General features: G+C 38.7%; 1 protein-coding gene across 1 annotated transcript; it reads right to left on the reverse strand.

The window, feature by feature from the left end:
- Positions 1–63: 63 nt before the first annotated feature.
- On the reverse strand, positions 64–9,662 carry MAK16 (MAK16 homolog; the record flags this gene model as incomplete). The annotated part of the gene is made up of 10 exons (XM_079726568.1): positions 64–310; positions 472–537; positions 1,295–1,408; positions 2,143–2,217; positions 5,740–5,794; positions 6,536–6,687; positions 6,874–6,938; positions 7,040–7,149; positions 7,242–7,291; positions 9,648–9,662. 10 exons carry the CDS (start codon positions 9,660–9,662, stop codon positions 116–118), a joined length of 897 nt encoding a protein of 298 aa, XP_079582694.1. The 3' UTR covers positions 64–115.
- Between the last annotated feature and the right edge of the window lie 12,302 nt (positions 9,663–21,964).

Below are 21,964 nucleotides of genomic sequence, written 5' to 3' on the forward strand. Positions count from 1 at the left end.
ATATTGTGTTAAAAACAAGATAAAGAGCAAAACCCAGAAGTGTGTATGTGTTTAAGATTAAAAAAGGGAAGAAGTTCAAAATGCCCAGTCCTGTTTATAAACGTCTGAAGGGAAATCACGTGGTTTTGGCCTTGGCCTCGGGCTCTGTCTCCAGCTCATACTCTATCTCTACATATGCTTTTTTCCTCCTCAAAGGTCCTTTCAAGGGTGCTTTGCCTTTATGTTTAGTGTCAACGGCCTTTTCTTCTTCCTCACTGGAGGATTTATCATCCTGATCTTCATCACTGCTGGCGTCCAATTTATCCATGTCCTAATATGGGGAGGGAAAAAAATAGGAAAGACACTAGATTCATTCCCCAAACTGCCTATCTAGAACTAAAACCAGAGAATTTATCTGCTCTGTGTGACCGGAACTCCCCTCCCCCTTTTTTGTCTGAAGCCAAAGGACAGATTTTTACCCATGAACCTCACCTCAAAATCACTTATGTCACTCTCATCAACTTCATCATCTTCCACAAACTCTCTTTTTCCCATATCCTAAAATAAAATGTAACTGTTATGTTCAAGATACATAATGAAAATTCAGCTTAGACATCTGGTTTTATTCTTTGATAAGTGCATCAGTAACATAAACAGAATGAGAGTCTACTTACTAGGCAACCAAAATCAACTTATTTCCAAGTTTAATACTTCTGAATTTAAAACACTTCAGGGATATCAATTCTCATGCCTGATTTAAATCATCAGAGATAAAACATCCTCATTTTAAATGGTTAAAATCAATTTACAGTACAAGAACAAACAATTCTTTGCACATTCAACAAAAATTATTAATTTCAAATATTAAAAAATAGTTTACTACTAGGAAAAGTTACACCTGTGTACCTGTGTGAGTCTATTGTGAACCTACTTGTTAAATTTGCCCTTTACCTAAAAATACTATCATTTAAGTACTTCCCCTATATTAACAGTAAAATTAAGCCCTTTGTAAATTTCAGTAGGTTCCTTAATGTTACATTCCCTCAGCTAATAAGGACTCTTCATTTGTCATCTTGCAGGAAAAATTTTAGAATGCTAATAAATAAGATCAAATTGTCAATGCATAAACAGTTTGTTGGCTGAACCTGGAGAACAAAGCAGCCACTACTGAACTAAATTAATCAAAAATGATAGGAAAAAATAACCAAATACCTATTTTGGTTAGGGAAATGAAAATGATATTCTCTCTCAATTATATAAAAATGGATCTCATCCCATAGATTACTGCTTGACAAAGCAAAAACATAAAGCTTACTTCTTTATCTTCTTCATCATCTTTTTCCTCAGCATCTGAAGAGCCACTGTCTGCCTCCTGCTGTTCCAGGGCCTTGTCGAAGGCATGGATGGGGAAGTTGTAGATGTCGCCATACTAAAAAACATAAACATGGGTCACCTTTAACCACATTTGGATCTTATGCTTGAAGTCCACTGTCCAACAAGTATATTATTTTCCTCAGTGATTAAACAAGAATAATTAGTAATATTACTATATTATTTTCAGGCCTAAAGCCAGCAGTGTCTTTCAAAAACCCGTATTTGACATTTAAATAATCAGTGATTAATACCAAACAGGCACCTTCTATGAAGGATGGATACCAGATCACTTAAAACTTAGTAGTCTATAAAACCCATGGATTGGAACAAATGTAATTTTGCTGATAAAGGGGAAATAGTAAGGAAAAAGTACATTTTATTCATGTTGTTTCTGTAAATGACAATTTTTCAAAAGACAATAATTCATTTTAAAGAACCTTAAAAGACTAGGATGAATAGGCAGGAGGATCGAAACTGTACGGCTTTTATAGAGAGATCTGGAGTTGTTGTGTTTGGGACGGGGAGTTGGGAATAATGGCAAAAAAGGAAAGGTCTCTCTACTGAAGTATCAAGAGTAACTAAAGTATTTTATAAAATGTGCTTGATCAAGGAACTAAAATGAGGAAGCCAGGGCCTATATGATATTTATTTTATTCCAATAATAAAATCAAGGTGAAGATCTTTCTAGCATCTTTAAAAATAAAACACATTTCCCACTATTCCTACATTTCCTAGCATATTACCACCTAAAAAATAAAATCTGTACCCCAAAGTTCCCAGCTTTCTCACCGTATCTTGTTTCAGTCTCTCCAGCAATTCCTTTTCGATGGCGTTGTCCAGCTGAGCAGCTATTAATGCCTTTTCCTGTAAGAGAAAAAGAGCAAACCCACTTACTTCATTAGACTCATTTTTCAGCCTGAAGAAGTGGGAGAAATCAAGTTTTTATGTGAAAGATGTAATCCCCTTTTCCCTCTTACTGTAATAGGAACTTCTGCCTGTCCAACCAGATATATATATCTTTTAAAAAATTGGGGCTTCCCTGGTGGTGCAGTGGTTGAGAATCTGCCTGCCAATGCAGGGGACACGGGTTCGAGCCCTGGTCTGGGAAGATCCCACATGCCGCGGAGCAACTAGGCCCGTGAGCCACAACTACTGAGCCTGCGTGTCTGGAGCCTGTGATCCGCAATGAGTGTCCGCGACAGTGAGAGGCCCGTGCACCGCAATGAAGAGTGGCCCCCGCTCGCTACAACTAGAGAAAGCCCACGCACAGAAACGAAGACCCAACACAGCCAAAAATAAATAAATAAATAAATTCCTATGGTTTTATGAATAGACTTTTTAAAATAGTTTGATCATTTATTTTTATTTTTTTTTAATTTATTTATTTGGTTGCACCAGGTCTTAGTTGCAGCTCGTGGGCTCCATAGTTGTGGCACGCGTGTGGGATCTAGTTCCTGGAGCAGGGATCAAACCTGGGCCCCCTGCATTGGGAGCATGGAGTCTTAACTACTGCGCCACCAGGGAGGTCCCTTATGAATAGATTTCTAAATTAAATTCTACAAAGTCTTTGACAGATACACAAAGCAAGTAGGTCTACATACATGTAAGTGTCAGAAAATTAGAAGTCCTGAAGCAGACTCCATAAAAGCTGCGAAAAGGAAACAGAGACCTTCACCCATTTACGTTTTCTAAAACCGTGTTAGATTCCATGTGATAGATAGAAAGTAGATCAAAAAATCTCTTCAGTGGTCTTTTGTAGGAAATGATACATGGTATCAACCTTTACACAAACAAAACATAAAAATGTTAACCTCAATCTGCCTTTCTTGCCGAAGACTGTGCATTAATTTGAGAGTAAAAATCAGAGAGAAGGTTAGTGTTACACACTGAAGCTATGTTAGGATGAACAATACACAGGACCAATTACAATGCAGGGAGACTGGGAGCACACAGAGCAGTTAGAAGGTTACCGTGAACTACATTTTTCTCTAAAGCGGGTGCTTACACCTCAGGGGTGATCCACTGAGATGTAGCAAGCAAATATTCATAACTTTTTGTATATATTTTTTTAAGATATTAACTATGACACATTTTTATGCACACTCACATAGCTGCCTTGACTCTGTCCATAAAGGAAATAGTTGTGTGTCACATTACAGTGAGCAAGATATGCCAAGGGAAAAAATACTGCACAACGAGTCTGAAAGTGGTGGTCTCACTCCTTTATTCAGATTATTGCAGCCTATAGCTATTTGCTTGGTTAAGTGGATTCATAGATGACACTGAATACTTTGCAATAAGATAGGGAGTAGTTTTAAAGATGTATGCTGGTTATTTAATGATTTAGTACTTTAAAAAGAGTTGTAGAACTTAAAGAACCATGCATTTTTCACAAAAAGAAAAATGTTCCAGATTTGTCAACCTTTTCTAAGATGACAGATGGCTGTCAGCAGTATGTAATGTAGCAGAAGTATTTTTTTTTTTTGGCTGCGTTGGGTCTTCATTGCTGCACGTGGGCTTTCTCTAGTTGTGGTGAGTGGGGGCTACTGTTCATTGCAGTGCGCGGGCTTCTCACTGCAGTGGCTTCTCTTGTTGCAGAGCACGGGCTCTAGGCGCACCGGCTTAGTAGTTGTGGCTCGCAGGCTCTAGAGCACAGGCTCAGTAGTTGTGGCGCACGGGCTTAGTTCCTCCGCCACATGTGGGATCTTCCCAGACCAGGGTTCGAACCTGTGTCCCCTGCATTGGCAGGCAGATTCTTAACCACTGCGCCACCAGGGAAGCCCCTGTAGCAGAAGTTTTTAAAAATAAATACACTCACTCTGTTCTTTCAAACTCTAACAGTGAGTTTGAAAGAATTGTTTTTCCAAAAAAAACTTGTTCTGTGGCTAGAACATTTTAAAAAGTGATTACATCTGTATGTGACATTGCTGAAAACATGTGTCTTCTATAAAAAGTGCAATCACACCCTTAAAAAATTTGGAAACGGAATTTTCTAACCCATTAAAAAATCTTCCAAATCTATTTCAGAGGGCTTCAAACTTATTTGGTAAAAATAGAAAATTTTAATTTCTTCTGAAAGGTTTGCAAGAATGCCTGTTTTGACTCAGGGAGGATGAAAACTCACTGGCCAGATTTAAACAAAAACGTCTGCATGATTGGTGGTGGAGAATGAAAAATGAACAGCAAGTACTCAACACAGGCACTCAAAAATGCCCTCCTTTCTCTCTGTCTCTGAGCACTCTATCACTTATGACAGCCCTTAAAGGCAAATTTACACTGCTGAGAACCAAACCTTCACTTCACTACATCACTAACTTTTACTTATAATACACCTATTAGTGCAAATATACATGTATAATAACATTTACAAGTAATATATTGGGGAGCATATGTTCAAAAATTTTATTGATGGGGTGAATGATCAAAAAAAAAGTTTGGAGATTCAATCCCGGGTTTCAGCACCAAAACAGTAAGTTTGGAGACCAATGATATAACAGGTTTGAGATACAGAAAACTCTATGTGATTAATGGAAACAAAAGCATCAAGATTATTAAAGCTATTCCTTGATAGGATATGACAAATGATGAGGTAAATGTCTGTTGGTGGAAGGATGGTAAGCAAAGCAAATAGCTAGAATGACTGAAAATGTGAACTTGTCAGGAAAAGCTAATTCCTGGGTCTTAAAAGCATAAGAATACTCAGCCTGAGTGAGGTCTCATGAGGTGGACTGGCAGACTGCTCTCTATGACAAAGGCTGGAATTTCCTGACTAGATTTTCCATGGATAGCAAAATATTATCATCACTGTTCACTACTTCAGTAACAGAGCTGACAAGTTTACTTCAAAGAAACAAATTATCCCAATTAATCCCTTACCAGCAATTTGAGAACGCCAAAAACCCAGTTTAGATGTCTAATATGACCTGAACCGACATGAGGTGCCTTAAAAAAACATTTTTTAAATTCCATCTAGTGTAGATTCATCTAGTGAAACATTGTTATATTTCACTGCACAACTACTAGTGTGTTTAATGAGAATGCTCAAAGCTGGCTGAGGGTAATATGTAAAACATAAGATTGGCAACATACCAGAATTCTAAATCTGACCTCAAGAATTTCAGACAAGGAGTTGTGGATCTCTATTTAAGGTATTTTTTTCTGTTCTCTGTTACACATACCCCCAAAGTGCCCACATTTTAACCTGCCCTGAAAGTCAAAATCTTCAGATATGGAATATCAGATAGCATATGCAACTAATACTGTTGTCCATAATCTAGGGCCCGAACAGTTCACAGACAGCAGTGACTGAATCGTTCTCATGAGCCCTGACTACACAGCCCTACCCTCAATGAAAATACAGAACCTACGATTATCAGAATAAGTTACCTCTCTTCTTTTTTCCCTCCGTTCCACCTTCTTACTCAAAGGAACAAGTTTCCTCCTATGGGAAATAAAACACATGATCAGAAACCCCAAGTACATGTTCTACACGTCCCTTTAAAATAAAAGAAGAAAAAAAAGGATTGGAATTGATTTTGTAGGGCTCAGCTAAATATAGCAAGATTACATAAAATTTTCTAGATAGTTAACGCTATAAGAAGTCAGGCATTTTTACATATATTTGACATTGTTCATATATGTGGCTGTTTTTGTTTCTTTAGGCATCCTGAAACTTCTGAGGGTGTTTACAGTGTTAAAGATTAATGCTTCCGCAAGCTAAGAAAAAATAATTTTCTACAGAAGATTGACATCTCTAGCTTTCTCTACAGGTCACAATGAATTGGGGCCTATCACTCCTTAAAGACGGCATGCAATTAGTTCTGTGGATTTCATATCACTTAAAAAAATAAGTTTTCAGTGAACCCAGAGTAAAGTTCTTACACTCCATTTCACATTTTTTAGATCATTTTCAACTCCCTAATTTTAGGATTCCCTCAGGGTTAAAAAGACAATTTTCTGAAGCTGATAATCAAGTTGTACTCTACTGTTTTTAAAATCCTGCAAAATTAAAGGGCACAACTTTAATCTGTGGTAAAGCTACTTCTGCTTAGCATGTCATAAAAAATTACCCAAAGTTGAACTTAACAGAAAACATCACTAGAGGTTTCACAATATCTCAGCTTCATAATAAGATGCATGGAAAGGTAATTTAAAAACAAATAAATGAATGATCAATACTTACTGTCGCTTTAGTGTAAGTTTTCTAATTCGAATTAGGTACTGGGTGATCTTGGTGAATCTCTGCTTACATTTGTGTCGAATGAAACGGGGCCAGTAAATTAGATTTTCATCTATTTGCTCCAGTGCTTTCTCATAGTTTTTATGCAGCCGGACCTGTTAAACAGAAAGGAAGCTTGAAGGGCAAGGGTAATATTAAGTCTTCACTGTTAACGACACTTATGGGGCCTAATAAGGATGGCTCCAAGAATTTAAGGTAGATGTGGTCAAGGAAGTGAGAAAAGCATGTGGCCTTTGTGCTCTTGATCAATGGTCGTCATGATTTTATGTCCTAAGTCTTACCCGTTCCCAGAGACGCCTAGGGAAAGCTGCTCGCTCTATAACCTTCATATACAAGTAGCACTGTCCTGCAGGATAAATAGTGTCATTATTATTTACGGAGAGACTAAAGAATATCTTTTTAAAAGCTGTTGAGTACTTCTTTTGGAAGTTAAAACCGAGGAGTTACCTTTCTCTTCTTTGATAGTGGCATACTGACTGTTTGCCAGGGGACAGGACGACCGATTACACAGTCCAGTCAGGCTGTATTCATTTCTGCAAAAACTCTGAGTCTTGGTTCTGGAATGAGAGGAAAAGAGCAAAGAGTATAAGATGGGATGCCAAGAGGGCAACTGACGGAATCTATATCCAAGTTGAAAATCTAGGCTCACCTTATTTTGAAGGAACAAAATTGCTTGTTTCCTAGTGTATCCCAGATAACCTGCAAGACAAAGTAGAAACCCATTTCAACTCCTCTTACCTAACAGGTGCCATATTAATCCAAGAGAACCATGCACTAGGGCAGCACCCTGCTTTACTGAGGAAACGAGTCTTTGAAGAATGAGAGGACAAAGAAATGCTTTGTAAAATAGTCTGATTTATTTGTTTTTTTACACAAATAACAGATTCTTGTAGGAAAAGTAAACACAAATTAGCGATAACCATAACCTTACTGCCCAGAGATACAATTTCGTAGTATTTTAATTTGTATATTCTACCAACTAGCATGCCTACATGTCTATTTTAAACAATATGAGATTATATATATAGTAGTTGACTTTTTTTTTTTTTTACTTAATGTGTTCATTATGCATCGTTGTCACACACTACTAGATTTTTGGATATAGTACCACACATACCATGATTTTATCTCATTGACAAGGAAGATCCTCTGTTGCTATCCTCCACTAACTCATATGCTCTATATTCATTCAGCATTTATTGTACACTTAATACTTATGTAAGACACTGACATTTCAAAGTCCTGACACACAGGAGGCACTCAGGCACGTGCTGAATGAAGGTACAATCCTTAAAAAGTTTTTTCTTTCTAGCTACAGAAAAAGAGATGTAAACAAAGCATCACAAAACAGCAATCTAAATGCCACAGTGGAGGTGTGTAACAGCATGAGAGCCTTTGAGTGAGCTGCCTTGAGGAACTGGGAAAGGCTCTAAAGTAGTTAAAGGGAAAAACACAAAGAAGCGTTAAAGAATGGAACAACATTTTTGGAATTTTACAGGATGTGTGTTTGGCAGGGGATGGTGGGAAACAGGTAAGAGGAAATGCAACTGGAGAAGTAGGAGCTAATTCTGGTTTGTGGCTTTAAATATCATCTCCAGGTTGATGACTCCCAAACTGTCATCTCCTGGTCAGACTTCTCTTCAGAGCACCAGATTTGTATATACATGCAGCTGCTTACTTGACATCTCCACTTGAATGTCTAAAAGGCATCAAACACATTCACAGGTCCAAATGGAGCTCTCAGTTCCACACCTCTCAAAAGAATACTGGGTTCCTTCCCTAGTCTTCCCCACCTCCATAAATAAAACCACCACTGAACGGTTTGTTCAAATCCAAAAATCCCTTGATTTTTCCCTTCTTCATTTCATCCACAACCAAGTCTTGCTGGTTACAATGATAAAACAGATCTCTAATTCATCCATGTCTTTTCATGACCACTCCCACCTTAGTTGAAGCTACTTTCATCATGCTCTAGTCTCCTTGCTTTCATTCTCTCCTTCGAAAGCCTTTCACACAACTAGAGACATTTTCACAAACGTAAATCAGATGTCACTTCTCACTTTAAAAAGCCTTAAAACACCTCCTCCAAGACTCTACATGATCTTGTCCTGCAAAGATACCCAACTTCACTCCCTACCTTTCTTCCCTTGATTTCTATAACACAGTCACACTAATGTCCTTTAGCACATTCCTTCTCTCTTACCTCCAGATCTTTGTACTTTACTGTTCTTACTGCCCAGATCGATTGCTTTTCCCTCAGCCCCTGTGGCGGTTTTTCCTCAGTGGCGGTTCCTTCTTATCTTTTAAATCTCGCCTCAGATACCTTCTATTCAGAGAAACCTTCCCTAATCAGCCCTATCCGAAGTGGTCTCTCCTCATCACTCTCTACTTCATCAACCCGATGTTTCTTTCATAGTAGTATTACACGGTTCAACTGTATTTAATTTGTTCACGTGTTTACTGTCTCCCCCGCCAGAGCTCCAGTAAAATAGAGGTCTTTTGCCTGGCTTAATAACAACCAAATCTCCAGTAATTACTCTTGGCACACGGTAGGCGCTTGAATATATCTCATACGAATAACTAAACGAATAAATCTAGGATGCTTCCAAAATTTTGACGCGGGCAGAGAGTGGAGCAAACGTAAAAAAAAACACCTAACACAGGAAAAGCAGGTTGAAAAGTACCGCGCACATGGTTGAAAAGGATGCTTAAATTTGGTGTTTGAACTTCACCGTACCGTCCCCCAGGCCGCCACCCACCTCCGCCCCCGCCGCCTCCTGAGTCCCCAGGGGACCATACGCAAAGTCCTTCCTTGCTAGGCACCAAGGACTGGATACACCGACCCTGGGGGTTGAGGTGGCGGTGTCCTGACCCCTTAACCCCGAAGGGCCCGGGTAGACACGTGAGAGCCCCACGCTCGGAAATCAGGGCTCTGGAAGCCTCGCTTCCGGAGCCACCCGACGCTAATGGGCCAGCTGAGTAGGCGGCCTCTGAGTCTCCTAAAGCGAGCGAGACACACTTCATAAAACCCGGGTGACAGCGCAACAGGACTCACATCATCTGACTGCATCTTGTCAGCGGTTCAGCGAGCTGAGCCTGGCCCGGGCAGGGAAGCAACAAAACTGCTTCCGGAGAATCACTTCCGGGAAGCCCAGTCTCGCCTATCGCGAGAGTTCTGAGTTCTGCGAGGGGTATTACGCGGCGCTCCTTGACGGTCAAACTTCCGCACCCGCCGGCAGGTCACCGCCGCCACCGGACTGTGACCACGCACTCGGACCGCTTAGGTTTTGTCCCCGGCTCCCCTTGGGACTGTAAACCCGGCTAAGGACCCGTGGGAGCCCGCGCAGGAGCCGGCGGCATTTCGAAGGGCGGAGGCCGAGCGTGCCGGGAGCGCCCCTGTCCAGCGAGCGGTTTGACGGTCCCTGAGTGTTAGCCGCCGGCCCCGCCCGCTGGGCCTTCCCTCCGCGGGGCGCGCACCGCCGCCGGCGGGGCCTCAGCTCCGGGCCGTCGGGGCTGCAGTGTTCTCGCTCCTTCGCCGAGTCTGTGGACCTCAAACGCGGGCTTTTTAGACTTAAGACCCTCGCTTCCGCACTTACTCCCCCGCCCCTTGTTTGGTGTGGTATTGGGTCCTGACTTTTGAAATTCCTGGGTCAGATATTTCAAATACAATAGATTCCCCCCCCCCCCCCGCTTTTTTCTTTTGACAGGGGAAGAAGAAAATCTTTACTAGCTCATACCGTTTTTCAAAAGAAAAGCCACTTCAATACCAGTAGAGTAAGAAAGGCACAATCCCAGAATAAGGATGGCCCTTAGTTTGCATATCACATTATAAAATAATTTAGTATACCATAAATAGTATAATTTTGTTGCATGCCGATGAAAACTAGGCATTAGAACCACCCTGTTAGAAAGCACTGATTTAGCACTGGTCCGGGGAGCCAAATTTAGGTTATAAAAACCAACTTCAGTTTACTAGATGTTTTGGGGCACGTCAGTCAACCTTCAGCAAAGCTGTTTCCCATTAGAAAAATGGGTGCATGCAAGGACTACAGGTATTATTGTACAGAGAAGCATAAATGTGACTCCATATTGGATCTGCTTCTTTTACGTTCACCTTTGAATTCTCTTGCTTTTGCTGCACCTTAATAACTAAAAGAATGTTGCCTGTAGCCTGAAATATGCGGGGAAGCCCATCCTCAAGGCTCTGACCTTTAAAGGTGTAACCCTTTCCCAATCATACAGAGATAAAAAGTTGCAGAGCAGAGAATAACGTTTGTCTTATTGGAGGCTAATAGGAGCATCCTGACCTGACCTAGTGGATGGCTGCAAGAACGAAGAATTCTGGCCCCAAGAAGTTTGCAGCAGTCAGCCACACCCCTTCCCCTTTTAGTGTAAAGAAAGACACTATCTTCTCCATCTGCTGGCTTTCCGAATAAAATTGCTCTTCCTTGCTTCAGTAACTCAGCTTTTGATTCATTGGCCTGCCATGCAGCGGGCAGTAGGAGCTTGGACTTGGTAACAGTATGTTAAAAGCATAGTTTACATTGCTTCGTAAAAAACCAGTGTGATGGTTCTCACTAGCCTACTGCCTTATGCAAGGCTGGTTTAGAGACCAGAGGAAAGTCATACTATAAATACCCCGTACCCTTTTATGTTAGTAAAATCAAGTTTAAAACTTGATTGGAAGTTTGGAAAATGTGGAAGAACTCAAAAGCTGGACGAGACTCACCACCTGGACTACAGCACACTCCCCAAATTAAGTAGGGGAAATAGTGTATGTTTTCAGTATGATTTTCATAACACTCCGTCCCTGCTCACCACCAACAGGTGAGTCCCGTAAATCATGTTTTTAAATTGAGGTGTAATTGACATATAACATTACATGAAATGTTATGAGTAAGATATTGGAGATTTTAATGCAAAGCTGCCGTTCATGATTTTTGTGTATAGTGAGTTGGCTGTAGTATTTTACTGTTGTCTGTTTAAAAAAAGAAAACCTAACTTATATCCCCTTTCAACTTTATTGTATTTAATTGGTACAGATTGTGTGTGTGTGTTTTAGAATACAGACTAATTCTGATTTTTTCAAAAAAACTACTCTCAGCAACTTTCAAGTTTGCAACAGTATGATTAACTACAGTCACCATGCTGATTATATGTTATATATATATATATCCCCATGACATACGTATATATATAATCTCCCCATGACTTAGTTATTTTATAACTGAAAGTTTGTGCCTTTTGTCCCCCTTGGAGCATTTTGCCCCCATCCCACCCCTCCCCTCTGGCCACCACCAATCTGTTCTCTGTATGAGCTCTGTTGTTTTGTTTTGAGGTTCCATATGTAAGTGAGATCGTAGGGTATTTGTCTTTCTCTGACTCATTTAACTTAGCGTAATGCTCTCAAGGTCCATCCATGTTGTTGCAAATGGTAGGGTTTCAATTTTATGGCTGAGTAATACTCCATTGTACATATATACTACATTTTCTTTTTAAATTCATCCATCGATAGACACTTCGGTTGTTTCCATATCTTGGCTATTGTAAACAATACTGCAATGAATATGGGAGTGCATACATCTTTTTGAGTTAGTGTATTCATTTTCTTTGGATAAATACCCAGAAATGGAATTACTGGATCACATGGTGGTTCTATTTTTAATTTTTGGAGGAACTTCCATATTGTTCTCCACAGTGGCTGCACCAATTTACATTCCCACCAACAGTGCAAGAGGGTTCCCTTTTCTCCACATTTTCACCAACACTTGTGTGGGTGAGAGGGTATTTCATTGTGGCTTTGATTTCCATTTCCCTGATGATTAGTGATGTTGAGCATCTTTTCATGTACCTGTTGGCCATCTTGTGTGTCTTCTTTGGAAAAATGTCTATTCAGATCTTCTGCCCATTTTTTAATCAGATTGTTTGTGGGTTTTATTTGCTATTGAGTTGTATGAGTTTTTTAAAATATATTTTGGATTTTAACCCCCTATCAAACATGATTTGCAAGTATATTTTCCCATTTAGTAGGCCGCCTTTTCATTTTGTTGATGGTTTCCTTTGCTGTGCAGAAGCTTTTTAGTTTAGTGTAGTCTCACTTGTTTGTTTTTGCTCCTGTTACCTTTCCTTTTGGTGTCAGATCTGAAAAATCATCACCAAGACTGATGACAAGGAGCTTACCACCTACGTTTTCTTCTTGGAGCTTTTTGGTTTTAGGTCTTACATTCAAGTCTTTAATCCATTTTGGGTTGATTTTTGTGTATGGTGTAAGATAGTCGTCCAGTTTTACTCTTTTGAATGTGGCTGTCCTGTTTTTCCCAGCACTATTTATTGAAGAGATAGTCCTTTTTTCATTGTATGTTCTTCGCTCTTTGTTGTAAGTTAATTGACCGTATAAGCATGGATTATTTCTGGGCTTTGTATTCTGTTCCAATGATCTGTGTGTTTGTTTTCATGCCAATAACATACTGTCTTTTTCTTACTATAACTTCATAATATAGTTTGAAATCAGGGAGCATGATGCCTCCAGCATTGTTCTTCTTTCTCAAGATTGTTTTGGCTATTTGGGGTCTTTGTGGTTCCATACAAATTTTAGGATTGTTCTATTTCTCTGAAAAATGCCATTGGAATTTTGATAGGGATTGCACTGAATTTGTAGATTGCTTTGGGTAGTATGGACACTTAAACAATATTAATTCTAATACATAAGCATATCATAAGAATATCTTTGCATTTATTTGCATTTTCTTCAGTTTCTTTCATTAATGTCTTACAGTTTTAGTGTACTGATCTTTCACTTCCTTGGTTAAATTTATTCCTAGGTATTTTATTCTTTTTGATGCAATTGTAGATGGGACTGTTTTCTTAATTTCTCTTTTTGATAGTTCCTTATTAGTGTATAGAAATGCAGTAGGTTTTTGTATATTGATTTTGTATTCTGCAACTTACTGAGTTTGTTTTTTAGTTGTAATGGTTTTGTAAATAATCTTGACTTGCAACCAACCTTAGAAATGGCTCTTAACAAGTTTTCCTCCTAAAGAGTGAGGACTTCAACTGGAAATGCAGAATGTAGAAACATCCTCAAAGTGAGAAATATTTTTTAAAAAATAATTACAAGTAATACAAGAATGCAGGCTAGTTTATTTTCTAAAGCCTATTAAGTAAGAAGTAAATGTTTTCTTTCACTTCTCTCCTTCCAAAAGCCTTTAGTTAATTCATCAAATAATTTGGAGTACCTGCTATGTGCCAGATACAGTTCTAGGTGCTGGAGATGCAGCAGTGAAAAAAAAAAAAAGGATCTATGCCCTCATGGAGCTTACTTGGTAGCGAGGAAACAGATAGTAAGCAAATAAACAAATTATATGATGTGATGTCAGGCAGTGGTAATGTTATAAAAAAACAATAAAGCTAGGTCAGTGAACAGAGATGGAAAGGGTGATGCTCTTTTAGGATGGGTAATCAGAGAAGGATTCAGAGGAAATGATATCTAGGGAACCTCAGTGAAGTGAGGGAATAAGTCATATGAAAACATATGAATATCTGTTAAGGCAAATAAAGAGCAAATGCAAAGTCCCAGAGATAAGATGCTTGGAGTGATCAAGGAGTAGCAAGGGGAACGTGTGGGCCAGAGGGTGGTGAGAAAAGGGGAGAGAGAAAGGACATGAGACTGAGGAGCAGACTGGGGCCAAATTAGGCACAAGTGTAGTCAGCCTCGCCTTCACAGTAAAACAAACTGGAGGCTTTCAAAAATCCTGACACCAGATTTCTACTTCAAAAACTTTGTCGACACGATTTTTTTAGTGGAGAGATATATCATGTTCAAGATTTGAATGTTTTACTATCATTAAGAAATCTGTTCTCCACTGTTTGATCTATAGATCTGGTGCCTTCTAAATCATAATCCCAGTAAGATGCTTATAGAATTTGACAAGCTGATCGTGAAGTGTATATGGAAATGCAAAGGATCTAAAAGAAAGAGAAAAAAATATGTATGTGTAGGGGTGTGTGTGTGTGTGTGTGTGTATGTATACAGACATACGCACAAACACACACACTAGACCAACAGAGAAAGAATGGCCAAGCAAATGGCACCAAATGTTAACAGTGGTTGAATTTAGGTAGTTAGAAGGTAGTTGGATATATTTTTAAGGTATGGCTCACAAGATTTGCAGATGGATTGGATGTGGAATGTGAGAGAAAGCAAAGAGTCAATGATGACTCTGCCATTTGGGGTCTGAGCAGCTAGCTAGGTGACCGGAGTGCGCTGGGAAGTGTGCAAATTTGGTGGGAGGTCAGTTTTGGACTTGTTAAGTTCAAAATGTCAAGTTAGATATCCAAGTGAAAATGCTGAAAAGGCAGTTAGTATACACCTCTGGATTCAGGGGAGAACTAGCACTATAGATATACATTTGGAGCTCATTAAAACCATGAACCTGGTGAGATCACCTTAGAGCTGTAATGTTGACATTTTTTTCTGGGGTCCTCCCTAAAATAATTTTGGAAAACTGTGTGCTCCATCACACATTATTAAACTGATACCTAGGAATTTTCATTGTAAATTTAAATAGTTAAAATTATGTAATTTATGGTATATTATAAACATGGACATTTTAGAAGATTACATTTAGATTCTTGGAACCTAAATATCATAGAGATTTGAGAACCAAAATCTTTAATTTAAAAAAATGGAATAAACCCTAACAGTCAGAAATATTATATAGTCCCCCTTCTTCTTGAACAAAAATATGTTCTATTTTCTCAACAGAATTTTATCCTAATGTAATATATTTTTAATCTTGAGAAGTGCTTTATTGATTATCCTATCATATTCCCTACCAGAAATATTGTTATAAATTGAAATAGTTTTTAAAAAATATCCTGTAATCTTAAAGCTCTATGTATTAAGAAAAAATGTTATGGAATGAGTTATCGTGGAGATTATTATCAGTAGAAAATTGACTAAGACACTTCTGTTAGAACTTTTCAACATGTCTCTATGTCTCTTAAATTTTATTATAGTCAGTTATATATTGTCCTCCTTTTTAATGGTTCCTAGACCATTTTTCCTCCCCACAGCCCTGTGAAACTGTTGAAAGCTTTGCTCAGCATCTCAACATCCTTTCAGCTACATATTTCTGCTCACCTTCTAGGCCTTTGGGCTGCCACCTTCAACATGTAGGTTCCTTGAGGGTATAAGTGGGCTCACCGCTCTGGCTTTCCCTTCCCTTCAGGATGTAAGCCTGGCAAGTGTTCATATTTTGTCATCTTTTCATCATATTCTGTCAGCTTTAACAATTGTTCTTGGTAGTAGGGTATGTCAGAAATAAGTTAGACTACTTTGGAGCCTTTCTTGATAATTTTTAACAATGGTAATATCAACCACCTTCAAGGGAGATAGCTGTCCTGCTACAAAACACCTAATTGTGAGGCACAGAACAGATGAACAAGGTGAATACCATTTCCTGACAAGATATTAAAATTTATTTTAGGGCTTCCCTGGTAGCGCAGTGGTTGAGAATCTGCCTGCTAACGCAGGAGACACGGGTTCGAGCCCTGGTCTGGGAGGATCCCACATGCTGCGGAGCAACTAGGCCCGTGAGCCACAACTACTGAGCCTGCACGTCTGGAACCTGTGCTCCACAACAAGAGAGGCTGCGACAGTGAGAGGCCCGCTCACCGTGATGAGTGGCCCCCGCTTGCCACAACTAGAGAAAGCTGAAGATCCAACACAGCAAAAATAAATAAATTAATTAATAAACTCCTACCCCCAACATCTAAAAAAAATTTATTTTAAAGATATAGTATTTGCAGCAATGTGCAATGGCACCAAGTTTTAGAAAGAGAATAGTGGAACAGAACAGAGAACAAGAAACATTTCTACTCATAGAAGGAAAGCCAATATATGACAGAGGTTGCATTGCTGATTAGTGCAGACTGGATGAATCATGAATAAGTTGTGTTGGGACAATGGGTTATTCATGTGGAAAAAAGATAAAATTGGATATTGTATTTTTTTTTTTTGAGTGAAACTTTTTTATTATGAAGACATAGGTCTAAGAACAGAAGGATAATCATGTGCCAGCTTACAGTTCCTTGTAAAAGTAATAACATGAAAAATTAGTAGAAAATGAACATCTAAAAAGTTATCTGTAATCTGAAAATGTTAAGCAATTTCCCCTGTATCTTAATTTTGACCATTTTTGCTGAATCACTTCTGGATATTGTATTATAAATATAAAAATTTATTTCATAGAAGAATAAAGACCTAAATGTGAAAACAAAATATTAAAAAGAAAATAGAGGAGGATATCATTATGATCTCAATGTAGAAAAAGATTTCTTAATTAGAATACAAATAGCACAGACCATAAAGGAAAAGATTAGTAATTATGACCTTTCACAAAAATGAAAGGCTTGTGGGCATTAAAAGTCATAATAAAGGGACTTCCCTGGTGGCGCAGTGGTTAAGAATCCGCCTGCCAATGCAGGGGACATGGGTTTGATCCCTGGTCCGGGAAGATCCCACATGCTGTGGAGCAACTAAGCCCGTGTGCCACAACTACTGAGACTGAGCAACACAAGCACTGAGCCCATGCGCCACAACTACTGAAGCCTGCGCACCTATAGCCCGTGCTCTGCAACAAGAGAAGCCACTGCAATGAGAAGCCTGCACACCACACCAAAGAGTAGCGCCCGCTCACCGCAACTAGAGAAAGCCCACGTGCAGCAACAAAGACCCAACACAGCCCAAAATAAAAATTAATTAATTAATTAATTTTTAAAAAGTCATAATAAAATGAAAAGAAAAAACAGGGACTATAAGCAATTTGAAATGTATATTATTGAAGAAGAATTAGAATCCTGAACACATGATGAATTTCTACTAATCAATAAAAAAGAGAAACATCGACAGAAAGTGGGCAAAATATGTGAATAGGTACATCACAGAAAAAGAAACACAGATGGTCAATGAACACAGGAAACGATGTGCATATTCTAATTTATAATTGTGAAACGTGAATTACAAATATAACTAGATACCATTTTACATCAGCAGAATGTCCAAAGTACACCCCATCAATCAGAAAATCACAGATGGAGAGGATAAACCAAACTTCTTATTCTGATATGATATATACAATATACACAACTCCACTTATGAAGTGTCCTCACCAAAAACCAATCTGATTTTGAATCTGATTAAGTTTCATGATTTAAATATCATTTTGCGTGAAATAGGAGGGATGTAGGAATATGTTGGATGACATCATAGCCATGTGTTGGGAAAGGTCATAAGAAAGACGTGACCCCAGGTTTGGCCTTCAAGCTGGACCCGGGCATTCAGCGGCTGCTCACTCCCTCCCCTGTCCTTGAAATGTGCCCTCTGCTTGCCTTCCCCAATCTAGAAGCTGTCCAGGGACACAGCCTGGAGACAGTCATGCAATGTTGAGACCACATGAACTGTGTACATGACCAAGCCCAGTTAAACTTCTGCATAAACTTGTAAGATTTGGTGGGTGGGTACGGAAATCTACTTGTCTTACAGCCTCCGATGTAAGTTCCTTTGCTTATTGAACCTGCTGCCCACCAGTCTGGAGCGGTCTGCCTCTTTGGTTTCTCCCTTCCCTGCTTATGGTGGCGGTGGTGCTGGGGTGGGGTGGTGATTTCACGTTTCACCCAGGAAGCTCCCTGGGAGGCTGCGAACCAACAGCGGAAGAGTGAGCCAGGAGACCAAAGAAATGGGCTGTAGGAAAGAGGGATCCACAGGGGAGATCCCACGTGGACCCTCCACCTCTCCGTGGGCAGGCGTGGCCGATGTGTGGGATGCCTGTGGGCCAATGCATGAGTACGGGGGCGCCCTGAGAACGCCGGCTGCTGCCATGAGCTATTTAAGGAACTGTGCAGAGCGCCCTGTGACAAAGAAGGGAAACTTGTGGCTGCCACGGGGGGGGCTGGCCTCTACTGGGGGCAGTTTGGGCTGGACATCGACGCCCAACGAGAGGCTGAAATGAAAGTTAAAACGTTAAAGAAGAGCTGAGGTACGGAAGGATGTGCAGTATCCACTGCTCTGCTAGCTCTGGGCTGACACACAGGGTGGCAGAGCAGGTTGGTAAGTTTAGAGACCTGAGCTTGTGACAAAACCTGGTTAGGATACCAAGAGGTGGAGTTTCTAGGAAGAAGAAGAAAACAAAGAGGAGGATGTTGAAGTGATTGATGAGAAAAGAACAAAAAGCCTCTTGCCATCTGACTCCTAATACAAAAGGAAACTTTAAATAATAATTACCCCAAAGCCTAGGAGAAAACTTACATTTGTTCTCTGTCCCTTGTGGTTGTAAATCTTACTGTGTTTTTAAAATGTAAACACCCCAGGAGTTAAACAAAACATTGCCCATAGATACTAAAAAAAAGGGGGGTGGGTGAGTGGATGGAGGGCTTTTTCATAAAAGTTCTCTTGCCAAAATCGATTTGTAAAAGAACTAAGGTTTTGTTTTGCTTTGTTTCACAAAGCTAGTAGAAATAATAAGGATGAAAAAAATCAGTGTATATAAAAAGTAGAATGTGTTTCTGGTAAAAGAAGATGCACTTCTGGTAAAGAAAATAAAATGTGTTTTGTTTTGTTTTTAGATAAAAAAAAGTTGCACAACGTAAAATCTGAGAATTATGCTTTATTGGAGGACATTAGTGAGGAACTGTTGCAAAGAGGTAAGGGAGGAGCCTAAATATAGGAGTTTTTGCAACAAACAAACAAACCAAAACAAACACACAAAAACTATGTAGTCAAACCTCAAAAGATTACTGCTAATCACAAAAACAGACATCTCAAGTTAATGATTTTAGTGCTTTTCTATGTATGGGAAGATGCAAGCGTCTGGGTTCACTGAAATTTTTCCACTGATACGCACTTAACTATCTAGGGCCAGTATCCTGTTTTTTTCCATTCTGAATTCCCCTCAGGGTGCACCATCGGGGTGACTGTGGTAGCTGATGGAGTGATGGTGGGGAACATTTGTTGTTTACTGGAATGTCAGGCATCTTTTTGTCCACAGATATAAAGGACATGTTTTAAATTAAAAAGATAATAATTTTGTCCTAAAATAAAATTATTATTTCAAAATTTAAAAAAGACAAAACCTAATGAGATATAAAAAATTACAAAATGTTTATGGAAATCACAAAAGATTTGTAAAATCACAAGTTTTGTAAAAATCAAAAGATTTGTGAAGGAAAAACTTTTAAAAAATTTATTTGTGGTCAAGCTAAGATTAAACTAAATTATTTAAATTTAAGAAAAAATTAATGTCAAAAGTGCATGGTACAAAATTAAAATTTGGTTTTCTCTCTGTTAAAAGAATACATTTTTCTTAGATTATTACTCTGCTTTTTAAAAAATTGTGAACAAAGGTTTTTCTTTACCTTTAATATAGTCTGCCTAGAATACAAAGATTTTGTGTTTAAAAAATTTTTATCAGCTCTTTAACCATGGCTATTTTAAAGTCTTTTATCATTTACAGACAGTTATTGTTTTACTGTGATGCTTTTACAAAGGTGTTTCTACAAAGGTGCTTCACCTTCAAAGAGATTTATAGAAAAAAAAAAAGCAACAAGTACACATTTCTGATAACTAAGATCAACTTAGTTGTTGATCTATGGTCTATCTTGGTATATGTTCCATGTACACTAGAAAGACAATAATAAACCTTTCAAGTGCTTCCCCCAGGTTACCTACACAGGTTACCCATACGTCATGGGATGGTAACCCAAGACCTGCCCCTGGTCTCCTTCCTCACATTAGTAAAATGGGCTGGTTACATTAATGATATAATATTAACATGTGAAGACTTGCCTCTGTTGCAGGACACTTTGTAGGTTTTGCTGAGACATGTGGGAAAAAAAGAAAAAAAAAAAGATGGACAGTGAACCCGGGGAAAATTAAAGCTCCAGACACCATATAAGGTTCTGAAAGTCATTTGGTCAGATAAGATGCAAGTTATCCCCAACACGGATTTTGGTAAAATACAAGACTATACAACTCCTAAAAATGTAAAAGAATATAAGCCTTTGTAGGGGATTGGGGGTTTTAGAGAACTTTTATTCCCCACCTGCCACGATGCCTCCAACCCTTATGCCACCTGGTAAAAAAAAAAAGGACATGTGTGCAACTGGGGGTCAGAGCAGTAAGCCACCTTTAAAAAAATAAAAAATACTAGTAAAACAGATTAAAGCTCTGGACATCTCCCAAGCAGGACTACATTTGAGTTAGATGTGTCTGTGAATCCACAAGGTCTGGGTCAGATACTATGACAGATGACAAAAGAGGAAAACGCCCCTAAGATTTTGGTCCCAACTCTGAAATGGGACAGAACCCCAACCTAGAATCCTATAACCAGTGAAAATATGGAATGAAGGAGAAATCCAAGACATGCTCAGATGAAAAACTAAGAGAATTTGTCGCTGGTAAATGTATCCTAAAAGAATGGGTAAAGGAAGTTCTCTAAACAGAAATGATCAACACTGGAGTATCAGGAGGGAAGAAAGAACGTGGTAAGAAAAATTATGGATAAATACAGTTGGTTTTGCTTCTCTTCTTGAATGTTCTAAATTATGTTTGACAGTTAAAGCAAAAGTTATAACATTGTTTAATGTGGTTCTAAATGTATGTAGAGGAAGTAATTAAGACAATTATGTTATAAATGGTGAAGGGTAAAGAAATGTAAAGGGAAATAAAGCAAACCTAAATGTGTATGCACCAAACAAAAGAGCTGCTCAATATATAAAGCAAAAACTGATAGAAATGAAAGAAGAAATAGACAAATGCACAATTTTAGCTGAACACTTCAACAATTGATAGAACAACTAGACAGAAAAGCAGCAAGCATATAGAAGACCTCAATAACACCATGAATCAATGGGATCTAATCAACATTTATAAATTACTCCATTCAACAATAGAATGCATTCTTTTCAAGTGTACATGGAACATATACCAAGATAGACCATATCCTGAGCCATAAAACAAACCTCAACAAATTTAAAAAGAATTGAAATCATACAGAGTATGTTATCTGCCTACAATGGAATCAGACTAGAAATTAATAACTGGAAGAATAACAGGAAAATTTCCGAACATGTGGAAAGTAAATAATATATTTATAAATAATCAATGTAGTCCCAAGGGAAATCAATGCATACATTGAACTGAATGAAAATTAAAAATACAACATCCCAAAATTTGTGGGACACAGCTAATGCAGTGCTGAGAGAAAAATTTATGGCATTAAATGCAAATACATTAGGAAGGAGGAAAAGTACCAATAATCTAAGCTCCTGACTCAAGAACCAAGAGAAAGAAGAGCAAAATCAACCGCAAGCAAG

The sequence above is a fragment of the Hyperoodon ampullatus genome (assembly GCF_949752795.1).
Source record: "Hyperoodon ampullatus genome assembly, chromosome: 20".
Classification (NCBI taxonomy): Eukaryota; Metazoa; Chordata; class Mammalia; order Artiodactyla; family Ziphiidae; genus Hyperoodon; species Hyperoodon ampullatus.